This window comes from Prosopis cineraria, unplaced genomic scaffold (assembly GCF_029017545.1).
Source record: "Prosopis cineraria cultivar Desert tree isolate PC_DT_omini unplaced genomic scaffold, ASM2901754v1 PC13, whole genome shotgun sequence".
Classification (NCBI taxonomy): Eukaryota; Viridiplantae; Streptophyta; class Magnoliopsida; order Fabales; family Fabaceae; genus Prosopis; species Prosopis cineraria.
This window is the reverse complement of record NW_026555344.1, coordinates 32,369,319-32,383,964: the sequence shown is the minus strand read 5'-3', so window position 1 is coordinate 32,383,964 and position 14,646 is coordinate 32,369,319. Positions and strand designations below refer to the sequence as shown.

At 27.6% G+C, this 14,646-nt stretch overlaps 1 protein-coding gene across 1 annotated transcript; it reads left to right on the top strand.

Annotated features, from left to right (window-relative positions):
• Positions 1–2,495: 2,495 nt before the first annotated feature.
• On the top strand, positions 2,496–10,638 carry LOC129290021 (cytochrome b561 and DOMON domain-containing protein At3g07570-like). The gene is made up of 5 exons (XM_054926745.1): positions 2,496–2,704; positions 6,006–6,132; positions 7,319–7,709; positions 8,584–8,858; positions 10,345–10,638. The coding sequence occupies exons 1-5, from the start codon at positions 2,496–2,498 to the stop codon at positions 10,636–10,638; spliced, it is 1,296 nt and encodes a 431-aa protein (XP_054782720.1).
• The last annotated feature ends 4,008 nt before the right edge of the window (positions 10,639–14,646 follow it).

Below are 14,646 nucleotides of genomic sequence, written 5' to 3'. Positions count from 1 at the left end.
AGAATCAGACAACTTTATCCTATAATTAAGAACATATGCAATATAAGATAATATGAAATATATATATATATATATATATAATATAAGATGTTGCAGGAGAGTACCTCTAAATTTTATTAACTGCACTCACTTAATACGACAAATATCATGGTTATATTAAAGAAACTTATAATCAAATACAATACAAAACTTTAAACTATGACTCTGAGTCTTCCTCCAAGACTTGATCAGAATGGGTAAAGCAGTATTTTTAGATTTGGATCAATGCCCGGAGAATAAAATGCTCTAGTTCAACCATGTGGTCTGTTTTAGAAATTGACTTGGATTGGCCCACTTTGATTTGGATGGTTCTTGAAGATCTAGAGAAAAATTTGGGACTTACAATGATTAAACTGTTTTGATTCATTTTTCATTTAAATATTATTTTTATCTAATTGTTATGTTATTAGTTCGACCTCTAGTTTAGCTAATTAAACCATAATAACCATGACACTTTGACTTTTTCAGTTCATCATCTGATCTAGTTTTTAAAACATTGGGCTAAAGTGCAATAAGGCTACCTGCAAAAGTTTCTCTCACAACATTCATATGTGCCAAGCGAATAATTAAACACAAGGGGTTAGCTAAATAATCAATCAAGTAAGGTAAAATAAATGAATGGAGACTTAAATAATTAAATGAACAAGTAACTAAATAAAAGAAATTAGTGTATTAATAACAAAAAAATGCTGGAGCAACATCCTCTATTATCATTGACGAGACATATCAAACATTTAAGAAGAAACAAACCTTGATTCAAACAAACCTTTGAATCTGCTCAAATTAACTTCATAATGACATAAACTTTGTTTGTCTGCAATCCACATGACATGCTTAAAAAGAGACTTATCTGAGATACATTATGTCAAGGGTGCAAAACAGTGCCTCTCTAATGGTGAATAAGTTTGATGCAATTTCCATTGATCTACCATATGCGCGACTTAAAGAATTATATGTTCCTGAGGTGAGCAGGTTTAATTAGTTTTTAAATAAGCATGAAACATTCCATTTGTTAAGTATAAAAATTTATTAATTAAGATGATTTTTTTTGGAGAAATTACATATGTGAAGAGTTAATACATCTATTTTCTTTTATTCAAGGTAGCTTCTTCAAATAATCAAAAATATGTTTTTTTTTTAACTTTGATTATTTTAAAATTTTAAACAGACATTATAACAACTCACAAAATATCTTTTTTTTTTTCAAAAAAATATGTATTTTTATATAATAAGTTGCAATAAACAGGCCCTTTATAAAAGAGACTTATTTTATAGAGATTTCATTGTAGATATTATTTGTGTGGTTACACTAATAAAAAGGTAATTATTAGTTATTTTTAAATTTTATGATATTTTTTTATAAAAATAATTTATTATTTAATTATTTTAAAATTATATGGTATCTTTCTATATTATATGTGTTTAGAATATTCTTTCTCATCTACTACATCATATTATTTGTAAAAATTAATCAAAATTGCTTCTTAAAATAATCAGATATCTCCTTTTCTTTTCCAATTCTGATTATTTTTAAAAATTTAAACAAAAATTATATAACTTACAAAATAACTTTTTTTCAAAAAATTAAGTGATTTTCTCATTAAAAAATTGAAACAAACGAGTCCCTAAAAATTTAATGGATTCTAACCTTGAAGGATTAATAAATATAACAAATCAAGCTATAAGAGCTTAATTTAAAGAAAATAAACTACATGGACCTAATTTAAAATATAAAAAATATAAGGACCTGCACATTAATTTTTCATATATATATATATATATATATGTACGTATGTATGTATATAATTTTACAACTTTCAATAGTTGAACAGATATATTCCCTCGCCAAGGAGGTAAGACGCTTAGCTCTTGCCAAATGTGGAGTATTTGGGAAAAAGGAGCAAACCACGAGGTGAATATAACTTGACCCACATGTTGGCCAGCAAATTAATTAAATAATTATCAAATAAGTAATAAGACAAGCATACCCTTCCACGCAGAAACCAACATTTAAAACATTCATATATATCAACCCACACAAGAGATATTAAAATAGGAAATAATAGGGCAAAAGCATTATGAAAAAGAAAAATGCATAATTAAGGTATTGCTTATGAATTTGGATTTCCTTTATATGTAAACTAAAATAATTTATTTCAAATAATTTTTTAATTTGGCATGGAGTCGATCTTCCATCTATATGGTTTAGATCGATTTTACTTCTATAAAATAAACAAATAAAATCATTTTCTTAATGAAACTGAATAATTAAGTTTTAGTTAATTCTCCCTTAAAACAAGTAATTATGTTTCCTTCACCAATACCATTTATTTAGATTAGTTGCTTTCGATTATTTATTCAATTTTAATGTTTGTATTCATGAGATATACACACAGGCACACACAGACATACTGATTTACTAATAACACATTATCATTTTCATAATAAACCAACCAATGGGTTACGTTGATATAAAAGAGTTTGGCTTTGACTATAAAAGTCTAATCATATTCGTCGATGACATTGGCATCGGGGCGGAGATCCTGGAGGAGTTGCTGAAGAGGCTGTCGGAGGACGGAGGTGTCAGTGGCAGGGAGAGAGGTGGAGAAGAAGAAGAAAAATGGCTTCAGACTTCAATGACAGATGTAAAAGTTGGGTCCCATCAGTGCAGGAAAAGCTTTTTACATAAATTATTGTCAACTTTTTACCTTGATTATTTTGAATTTTTTAGGCTACTGGTGGGGCATTTTAACACTTTTTTTTAAAAAGGTTTGGGATGATATGTTGAAAATACTAGCTAGCTGCCCCTCCAGAAAAAATTTTATAATATTTTTATCATTTAATCAAAATATAAAATTATACTTGAGCAAACATGAAAAGGTTGAGCAATCCCAATACCATTTGTCTCAACCTCCTAATGTGCACGCCTCATATCAAATAAGGCCGGTTAAAACTATTAATGAATGGTTAACTTTTCAAAAACCAAAAAAAAAAAAACAATGTTAAAGTTTATAGAGAATTTGATTTAACAATTTCGGCAAAAATAAAAATAAATTTTGATTTAATATCATGTTTACATTTTTATTATTTTTTTAAATTATATATATATGAAAATTAATTAGAAAACAAAATCCAATTATATAAATTTTTAATTATAAATAGTAGATAATTAATTCTAAAGTTAGATATTTTTTAAATAAAAATATAAAAGTTCTTAATTTCATTTGTAGGGCCCATTTTTGTAAAGTTAAAAAATAAGTTATTTTTAGATCGTTTAAAGATTTTATAATAAGATATTTATTTTGTAGAGATTTTATAAAAAAATAGATATTATTTTATGTTTGATTACAATAATAAAAAAATTATCATTAGTGAGTTATTTTAAATTTTATGATATTTTTTTTATTTTTTTATAAAAATAATTTATTATTTAATTATTTTAAAATGTTATAATATATTCATGTATTTCACATTTTTAAAATATTTTCTCTCATCTATCGAATTATATTATTTTTAAAAATTATTCAAAGCATCTTATTAAAAAGTAATATATCTCTTTGATTTCATATTCTTATTATTTTAAAAAATTTAAACAAACACTGAAAAATTTAAAAAATATTTTTAAAAAAAAGATGATTTTCTCATTAAAAAAGCTGAAATTAAACAAATGGGTCCTTAAAGAAAAAGTTAACATATTTTAACCTTTAACGATTGAAAAGATATAACGAATCAAACTATAATTGCTTAATTCAAATAAAAATAAATTTCATGAACCTATTTCAAAATTAAAAAAAATTATAAGGTCCTGCATATTAATTTTTTCCTATATATATATATATATCATAGATATATATAAAATTTTACAACTTTAAATGGTTGAACATTTTTATTGGCCTAGCCAAGGAGGTAAGACACTTCACTCTTGCCACTTGTAGAGTACTTGGGAAAGAGGAGCAAACCGCAAGGTGATTACAACTTGACCCAAATGTTGGCCTGCAAATTAGTTAAATAATTATGAAATAAGTAATAAGACGAGCATATCCCTCCACGCAGAAGCCAACAATTAAAGCAATCACATATATCAATCCACACTAGAGATATTAAATAAGAAATAAGGCAAAAGCATTATGAAAAAGAAAAAATGGTCAATTAAGGTATTGCTTATGAATTTGGATTTCTTTTTCATATATAGAATAAAATAATCTATTTGAAGTAATTTTTAAATTTGTCATGAGTAGTCGATCTTCCATCTAGATGGTATAAATTTTTCTTCAATAAAATAAACAAAAAAATCATTTTTTAATGAAACTGAATAATTAAGTTTTATATAGTTAATTATTCCTTAAAACAAGTAATTATGGTTACTTCACCGATACTATTTATTTAGATTAGTTTCTTTCGATAATATATTCAATTTCAACATTTTTATTCATAAGATATAATGACACACACACACACACACACACAGAGGCATACTAATTTGCTAATGAATATATTACCTTTTTCACAATAAACTATCAATGAGTTACGTTGATATAAAGAGTTTGGCTTTGATTATAAAAGTCTATCGTATTCCTCATTGCATTAAAATCAAATAAAATCAAACAAAAGTAGCATGTCTTAAACATACGTCGTTTTTAAACAGTAAATCAAATAAAGACATCGTTAATTTTAGAGTTGAACAATGGGACTGCTAGTCCTAGGGCATGGCTCTTTTGACCACAAAATTTGGAACATCCTATCTGTCCCTAGCTAATCACCCCTCCCTAATCATGTTATTACCCTTAATATATTCTCCTTCGGATATTTAATATAAGGAAAATTTTAAAATTTTTTTATTTTTAATATAAGCCAAAGTTAGAGTACGTAATTGATTATTTTTTCCCAACTTTTATCCCTCATTTATTTATTATGGTTTGAATTCCTGAATAACAATTTAATATGGTTAATTGGAAAGTTACATTTTTTTTAACAATTTTAAGAAAATAAGTATTATTTCAATAATCCCAAAGTTGATTAAATTTATGTATACTCCCTCTATCCCTACATATAAAATGTTTTTTTAGAAGCTTATTTTTGTCCCTAAATATAATATAAAGGTGTCATGATAATTTTCAGTAACTTAATAATTTTGCCCTTATTATTTTCCACCACCATAATATTAATTATGACACTATTAGGGGAAGAAGTGGAAAATTGTTGTGGTTTTATGTGCTTTTAACTAAATAAAAAAATTTTTATTAGTATGAGAAATTTGATTAAAAATACCTTATATATAGAAATTTAAAAAGTATTAAGGACCAATGGGAGTGTGCACATATATAAACACACCCACATTCTTCTTATTAAAAGGCACATTTTCCTAATATTAGGTACTTCATGAAATATTAATTGCATTTTCCTAATATTATCCCTATTTAATGTAACGTAATGTAAATTTAAATTTTTTTCATTTAAATATGGGAAAATTTGGATGTTCATTCATTTTTTTTAATACAAAATTGTTGACTTAACCACATTTTCTTATTATGTTAGAAATGTCTTCTAATATGATCGGAGAGAGCATATATATTGCCAACACCCTAAATAATGTTTGCGCGTGTGTCCTCTCAGAGTTGAATAACATTTAGAGTTTTGATTTATCTTCATTCGTTTTGACCATAAAATGGATTTATTTGGCAAAGGCGTAATAAATTAACGACAATATTATAATTAATGACAAAGCCTAGGCATTCACGAACCAGATCGATCGTAAACTCCGAGGATTGTTACTCTTTGCTTCACCTATAAAACTAAACTGGATCAGAACGATGGGATGCGAATGTCATTCAACATCAATAATAGTGTCTCTGATTTGAAATTCCCTAAGATAGACGCTGGCTTAATAAATTAATTACACAGAGGGAGATGAAGAAACCAGCTTCTTCCGTTGACTGTATGCTCTTCCTTATCATCATTTTGTGTAGTTCATCAACCCTCGTGTCATCACAAGACTCTTGTTCTCTGAAAGTAGATCCAAGGCTCTCTATTCCTTTTGATTCAACTTCATTTCGCTGTGTTCGTCTTTGGCCCGCTCACAATTTTCTTCTCAGGGTAAGTATGCCCGCGCATACACACATATGCATTCGATTCCAATTCATATATATACATGGAAGAATGACATTTGATGCCCTCTCAGAAGAATTTATCACAATAAAAAGCCCATGACTTTTGCATTGGATATTTATAAATTATTGTTAAAAGGTGAACCTTTACTTGTATTTTCTTGTTAGGATTTCTTTAAATATTTAACAAATTAAGGTTCATCTTTTAACAATAACATACACATGTTTTTACAAGAAAATATTTGATGCAAGACTGATAGGCCCTTATTCTGATAAATTTTCTTAAGACCTTAAATGTCATTCTCCTTATATACATATATACATATATACATATATATATATATATGTATGTATATATTTGTTTGGTTAGAGAAAGTTTATTAACAGTTATTTTGGGTTAGAGAAGCAGGGTTTGCACTAAAAAAAATAATAATAAAAGAGGTCCTGCAGTGCTTTATTTTTACTTTAGTGGCGTTTTTAAGTGCTAGCAATATTACTCACGGCGCTTTTAGAAAGCATTAAGTATACATATATTTGCTAAGACTGTTATAATAGCCTTTCTTTTTTAAAAAACAAAATAATAGTGCACATAATTATGCTTCTAATGACCGGTGCTTTTTTAAACAATGATGTTTATACCAGCGCTTTGCCGCGTTGTTTTCATAAAAAACTGAGAAATTTTGCTTTTTAATTTGTGGTGCTTTTCTGCAATAAAACGTCTCCAAAATTCAACTTTTTTTAAGGATAACTAGATAATTCATATGTTAATGCACACACACACACACATATATATGAGGACTTTATTGTCACAAGGCACATATATACTCCCTACCTCATGCTTACTTTCATAAAACATATTTTTAAGGTTTTATAATTAATGTGTTTATCTCGAAAATTTACAACAATTATTACTTGATCTTCGTTATTAATTTGGTTCATTTTTCAACAAAAGAGTCAACCATGTTGTATAATGTCTGTGGGTGTGTGTGTGTGTGTGTGTGTGTCAAAATTAAGGTTAATCCAGTCAGCTAAACGGATAAACCGTTAAACTAGTATATTTTATTAATTCAATGAAATGTTTTGTCCATGATGTGTCTGACTACAATTTGATTAGAGTTTTAATTATTACATAAACCAGTGCCTAAACAGTTTGCATTTACTTGAACATGCAACAGTATGGAAAGGATTCAGCAGACACAATAAACTTGGTGTTCTCATTCCCAGCAGACATAGGTGCATATGCAGCACTAGGGTTCTCGGAAGACGGCGGAATGGTGGGTTCCGACGCCTTCGTGGCGTGGGTCGACGGGGGTAATATCCAGACCCAAGCGTACAGGTTGAGAGGGAAAACACCTGAACAGGTGATCCCTTATAATGATCAACCTAATACAGAACCTATTGATCCTACAACTCAACCCACAGCATATGTGTACAATGCAAGTCCAGTGACGGCAGCTCCGTATCTGATTTTGGCCATTGGACCCAAACACTCCTTCCCTTCTGCTCCCAATTACCTCCTCTCCAAACACCGTGATTACATTGTCCTCAAGATCAATTATAATACTGGTAAAAGTGTGTGTGTGTGTGTGTGTGTGTTGGCTTTGACCTTCTTTGCAAATTTAATAGTCTTTTTTTTTTTTTCCTTTTCTGTATGGGTTTGAATATTTTTCTGTGTATGTATGTAGACTTCAATTTAGGGAGATTTACATAGAAGTCCTCGGCAAGGGAGAAAATAATTACCAATAGGTCTCTTAAAAATTGAAGTTAGAGTTAATATTCCTACCATAGTATAGAAATGAACTAGTTTAGTTTGTAGTTAGGGAACCCCTTCTTAAAGGAAGCCAAATTCCCATCTAATTAACCATGGAATCATGCTCTCATTTATATGGAATTATATTTTTATGACCATTTTGTCCTCCATTTTTAATATTTGGCCATTTTTCCTGTGACTGCCCCTCATCTCTCAATTCCTTTTTTTCTTTTTTTAATTCTATCATTTGGTGTCATGAAACTTGAGGTTATTACCATATTCCATCTAGACTAATCTAAATTCCTAAGATGTTGGAAAGTTATTACCAATGTAGCCTCATATATAGGTACCTGAAGGATACATTTAACATATTTTTTTTTAACACGACTACATATTTCAAAATTCAAACTATTAAAAACTCATGAAAAGCTGGTTTAACTCTCTTAACTAATTGAACCAAATGGCCATCAGTTCTATCCCTTTCTCTCTCCCTTCCTATCCATTCTCCCTCCTATCCCCTTTCACTATATTTGACACAGTGGACTTCCCATACTAACTCAATTTTACTCATATTTTAGCTTTCTACCTCTCTCTCCTTCAAGTCTCCCTTCATCTCCATATTCTCTCTCTTATCCAGCCCCTCTCATTTAATATTTGCTTGATACGACTAATTATTGTGTCATGCAACAGGTAAAGTGACCTTAATATCTTCGTCGATGCTAAGAAAAAGCCATGGATGGCTGAACATGATAGGATGGAGTCTTCTTATGATGATAGGAGCCATCGTTGCTAGATACTGCAAGCAGTGGGACCCACATTGGTTTTATTTGCACACTTCCATCCAAGCATTTGCTTTCCTTGCTGGCGTGGTTGGAATCATATGTGGCTTTGCCTTGACTCAGAGAATCTACATTACTCATCACAAAAACATAGGAATTCTCATTCTCGTCCTTGGATGCCTCCAGGTCTGTCTCTTCTGCTAATTTATGTTCAACATAATATATATGTCATACAAACATATTATCAAATGGGTATATGCAAGGCAATCGGAATTGGAAGGGCATTTTGATAGTTTCATAGTGGGTGTTCTTTCAATGAGACATATATATTAGACAATCAACTGCAATATTTTATCCATTAGACAAATATGCGTTGTGAAATTTTTAGTTCCTTAAATTTATTTTAAATATCACTTTAGTTTCTCAATTAAGTTTAATTTTTATTGATTTGATTGTTAAATATTCTTCAGTTATCAATTTGATCCTTATTATTATTGTTGTTGTTGTCGTCGTCATTGTCATCATCGTCATTGTCATCGTCGTCGTTGTTGTTTAAGAAAGGTAATTAAAATCTATTGACATAAATAATTGAACAAATGGTAGCCACATAGATTAATAAAAATAAATTTAATTATTTATGTCTAAAAAATTTTTAAAACAAAATAACAAAATGCATCGTAAAGGGTTTGATTGATAAAAATTAAACTGATTTTCTCACTTAGCAATAATTTAGACAACTAATTTGAGAATAAATTTGTATTTTAAAATTTAAAAGACTACTATAATAATTTAAGAAAATGTAAGGAATCAAGTTAATAAAAGTTAAACTTCAGAAGACCAAATCAATAACTGAGATAAATTTAGGAATTAGAACTTAAAAGTTTAATTCTCCCTTACTTGTAATGAGAGCTAAATAATTGTTTCATGTGCATGCATGCATTCAATTTTGTGATGCCCCATGCTAATATGAACTGGGTTTTAAGTAATTACCCCTACTGATATGTTATTTTTGAACTCACCGATTAAAAGAAAATTAGGAGAAGAGAATAAAAGTGGGAGAGAGACGTTAGTCATCTAGATCTAGGTGAGGACTTGGGGTGCAAAGTTTGTTAAAAAGAACAGACACTATAGTTAGATAATAAGAACTACTTTAAATTTAAAATATTCGGAAAAGTGAAGTTGATAATGGGATTATTAAAATTTAGAACAATGAGTAATGAGAGATGATTGATATTTTATAATAATTTAAGTATTATGAATAATCATTTGTTAAAACCTGTATTTCAAACGGTTAAATTCTTATGTTTTTAGTGGAATCATTTATTAATTTTTTCTAGATTTCTACTAAAATCATGTATAGGGTTTGAAATAATGTTGACCTCTATACATTCAACATTTTGTTTAAAACATTTTATTTAATCAAGTGGTCAGACTCTGAATATCAATTATTTCGCACATTTAAAAAAAAAAAACCAAGTTCATATAGCTTTATCCACGTGTTGAATTTGTGGGTCAAATTAAATTTTTCTACCATTGATTATGTATCATTTGTGTCTCAAAAATTGCCCCCACCGGCCTTGGGTCCTAGGTCCATCACTGGAAGCATTACTTAATCTGGACATATAGTTATGGCTAATGATTAAGCTAATGTAATCTTAATCTTCCTTCGTAGGTTATAGCTTTGGTATTGCGACCACGAAAGGAATCGAGTTTAATCCGAAAATATTGGAATTATTATCATCACAATGTTGGCAGGATCTTATTGATCTTTGCATTAGTTAACTCATTTTATGGACTTAGCTTGGGAAGAGAAGGATCGAGTTGGTTTGCCGGTTATGGAGCAACGATTGGCTTCTTGGTTATTGTCGCCATTATTTTGGAGATCAGAATGAGAATCCTGTCTAAAAAGGAGGTCAAACTTGGTCAACGGAGGAACAACAACGACCTTGAATTAGTGGGCGCATAAGAATTATTAAATTTTGGGATAATGACAATAAAATTCCTTTAAAATATATAATGACAATTTGATCTTTTGAAATATAATAATTTCATTGAAGTCCCTTAGACTTTTCTATCATTAATGAATTTATATAAATAATCAAATTGTCCTTATTGAAAATAAAATAATTCACAAATTTTGTTTAAATAATCATAAATTTTCTTTTTGTATTTGCAATAATGTAACAGTAAATTATAACTTCCTATGTTAAATTTTTGATTTGATGATGCATTGTTGTGAATATAAGAAAAAAAGTTTTAATTATTTAAACAAAACTTGTGAATCATTTTATTTTCAATAAGAACAATTTGATTATTTATATAAATTCATTAATGACAAAAAAATCTCTCAGAATTTAGTGAAATTATAGCATTTTGAGGGATAAAATTGTCATTATATATTTCAGAAGAATTTTATTATCATTTTCCCTTAAATTTTCCCCCTTCTTAATATTTTATATTTTGTTAAAGAACTCCTTTTATAATATATTGTTCAAATAGAAAATGAGGTGTCCATTTGGATATCCGTTAAATAAATTGATTAATATATGATTGATTTTAAATATAATTAATTATGTTACATTGTATAACTTATTTATAAAATTGATTGATAAGATTAATTCTAAGCATACTTGAAAAGAAGGGTTAAAAAGAAAATTGAAAATTAGGTAAAATCATGGTTTGGTGAAAATATATCCAAGTATCCATATTATATGCCAAAACCAATTATGAACTCAAAATTATAGCTTTCTTAAAAATAACCAAATACTTATTATACATGTCAAAATGAATTATGAATCAAAAATTATAGTTTTCATAAAAAAGCCCAAACATTCCTAAACACGCCAACATTAATTATGAATCAAAAATCATGATTGTCTCAAAAGTTATTATATACATGCTTTTCAATTTATCATTTCAATTATATTTTTAAAAAAATTATCTTGAAAATATATAAACTCTTTATAAATCATGCATAGTTTTGAATACATAATTAATTTTGTCATGTGTAGGGGTGTGTGGATATTTTTAAGAAAATAATAATTTTAAATTTATAATTGATTTTAACATATAATACTGATGTCTAGATATATTTTCATAAAACCATATTTTTGACTCCCAAAATTGATTCATATGATCTTCCAAACAAGCACTTAATTATGCTATGTGGTATAATTGATTTATAAAGTTCATTAATAAGAGCGATTTTAAGCCTAATTGAAAATTTAGATAAAAAAACTATATTTTGTGAAAATTTATCCAAACACTCCAAAATCAATTATATATGAACCTAAAATCATGATTTTTTTAAATATATCGAAACGCCTCTATTACATGTTAAAATCAATTTTGAAATCAAAATCATAGGTTTTTTTTTTTCAAAAACATCCAAACACTCTTGGACATGCCAACATCATATCAATTGTAAACCTCAAATCATAGTTATCTCATAAGTTATCATTACATGCTTTTCAATTTATCTTTCCTAAAATTTTATCCAAAAAAGGAGTTGAATCTAGACAAAGGGGCTAGTTTCTTATAACATGATAAATTAAAGTTTAAATCTCCATTAAGAGAGATGCTCACATTTAATACTCAATAATGCCTTGAATAAGAGATTATCTTTAATAGAAAGATACATGTGAGTAATAAAACAAACCACATAAGGTCTATTATATAAATCATGATTTTTTGTTTATAATTGGTTTTAATCTCCAACATTGATTATTTTCACTATCCAAACATTCATCAATCTAAATTGTCACCCTAATCAATTAATTAGACAGCATGTCTCTTTCTTCAACAAAATTTGCAATATTTATGATTCATGTTACCTTTTGAGGCTGCAAAATGAGATAACCAAGTATAAATTGTTGCTTGCAATGTTATTAAAACTAGACTAGCCATTGAACTAGTTGAGATATTAGTTCACAATTCAATGGTTTGGTCAGGGTTAGACTATGGTTGAACCAGTTATAATTAAATTAATATATTTAAATATTATAAAGAAGTTTAAATTAAATTTCTTATATTTTGTGGGGCTTCTAAATCATTGTTGATTTTTTAGAGATGATTATCACATTTTTTAAAGGAAATAAGAACTAAATCTATTTAAAAAGATATGTTAATAAGTAGGTGGATGAACATAGATGAAAAAAATGTTTTACATATGAAGAAATAAGTTAAAAGAATCAATTTAAAAAGAGATAGAAAGGATGCATGCTTATTTTTTAGGTTGGTCGTTGAGTAATTTTGAGAGGCAAGTTATAATTGAATTAAAATGATATCATTTGAAAAACAGTATAGATAGATAGTTAGAATAACAAAGATAAAAAAGATGTTCATATATAAAAAAAATAAGTACGAGGACCTCACACAAAAAATTAACAAGCATGAGGGGTAATTTTTTAAAATAAGAAATAGACATATAGCCATGTGGGATGGGACATCGGACTAGGGGTGTTCATAGGTTCGGTTTGATTTGGTTTTGGGCAAAAATCAAACCGAACCGAACCGAACCATTCGGTTTACTGATAATTGAGACCTGATCGATTTTTATGAAGTTCGGTTTGGTTTGGTTTTATTTTCGGTTTGGTTTAGTTTGGTTAAGGTCTTGATCAAGTTTTAATGCATTTGTTTAATTTTTTTTCCTTTTCTCCATCTTCATAATGGTGCTATGTACTAAAATTAAATTTAATTCTTTTTGACTCCTTTTTTTCATAAATAGAGGTATAAAAATATAATAAAATTTCAATGTGATAACAATAATTAATCATAAAAATTGATATAAGTTTTTAAGATTGAAATTATTTAATATTATGTATTTTCATTAAAATCCTTTGAACATGTTTATCTATGTATCTATATTTTAATAAATAATGAAAAACTTATTATACAAAATTCAAAACAAAATGTTTTTTGTAGATAAATTGAATGCTGAGGCTTTTAAGTTGTAAATAATTAAATGATGATCATAACATGACTATTATAATTACTTAATATCATGCATTTTCATTCAAGTATTTTAAAAATATTTATTTATTACTATAAAAAATTTAAAACAAAATACTTCTTGTAGATAAATGATTATATATTTTACAAATAAATAAATAGAATTTTTTTAATCAAGTTTGGTTCGGTTTTTAGTACTCAAAACCAAACTTGAACCGAACCAATTGATTTTTATATCATAAAAACTAAAGTAGACCTGATTGTTGTTCAGTTTTGATCGATTTTTATCAGTTTGAATTAATTTAGATCGGTCCTTTTAATTTAAATCGGTTTTAAACACTGACTGCCTTTGTCTTTGACGGAAATAAGCCCCACATCGCCTAATTGTTGCGGAGGAAGATGCCTGATGCTTACATAATGGAAAGTTTGTTGGCGCATGTTCGCTGCTTTATTTTGGTGACACCTTGCAAAAGCTGTAGCCTGTAGGCCTAGTCAAGTTTTTTTAATATTTTTATTTTTTAGTAAATTTTAGTTTCAATTTGACGCTTTTTGTTTAATTTTTTAAATATTTTTTTTTACCCGGTTCAATTGAAATTGCAGTCTGGTTCATTGGTTTTTGTGTATGTTTGGATAGCAGAAAAACGTGCGTTTTCAGCTCAGAATTAATTTTTTAAACAAAATCACCCAAACAGCATAAAAATGTAGAAATCGATCAAAAGAACAAAACACACGTTTTTCCATAATCTCCTCCCACCAGCTTTTCACCAAAAGTTTGTCAAAAATGTTAAAAAAAATTATAAAAAAAGGCTCAAGAAAAAATTACAAAAAAAAGCACATAATTTAATAAAAATAAATTAAACTCTCTTCTTTTTTCTTTTTTTTTTCTTAATAAAATTTAAAATTTGTATATTCAAAAAATTAATATTTAATATTTAAAAATTAAATTATATAGTAATTTATATAGTTAAAAATTAATTTTGATTAAATTATTTAAACATCTTTAATTCTGTTAAAATTAATTTTA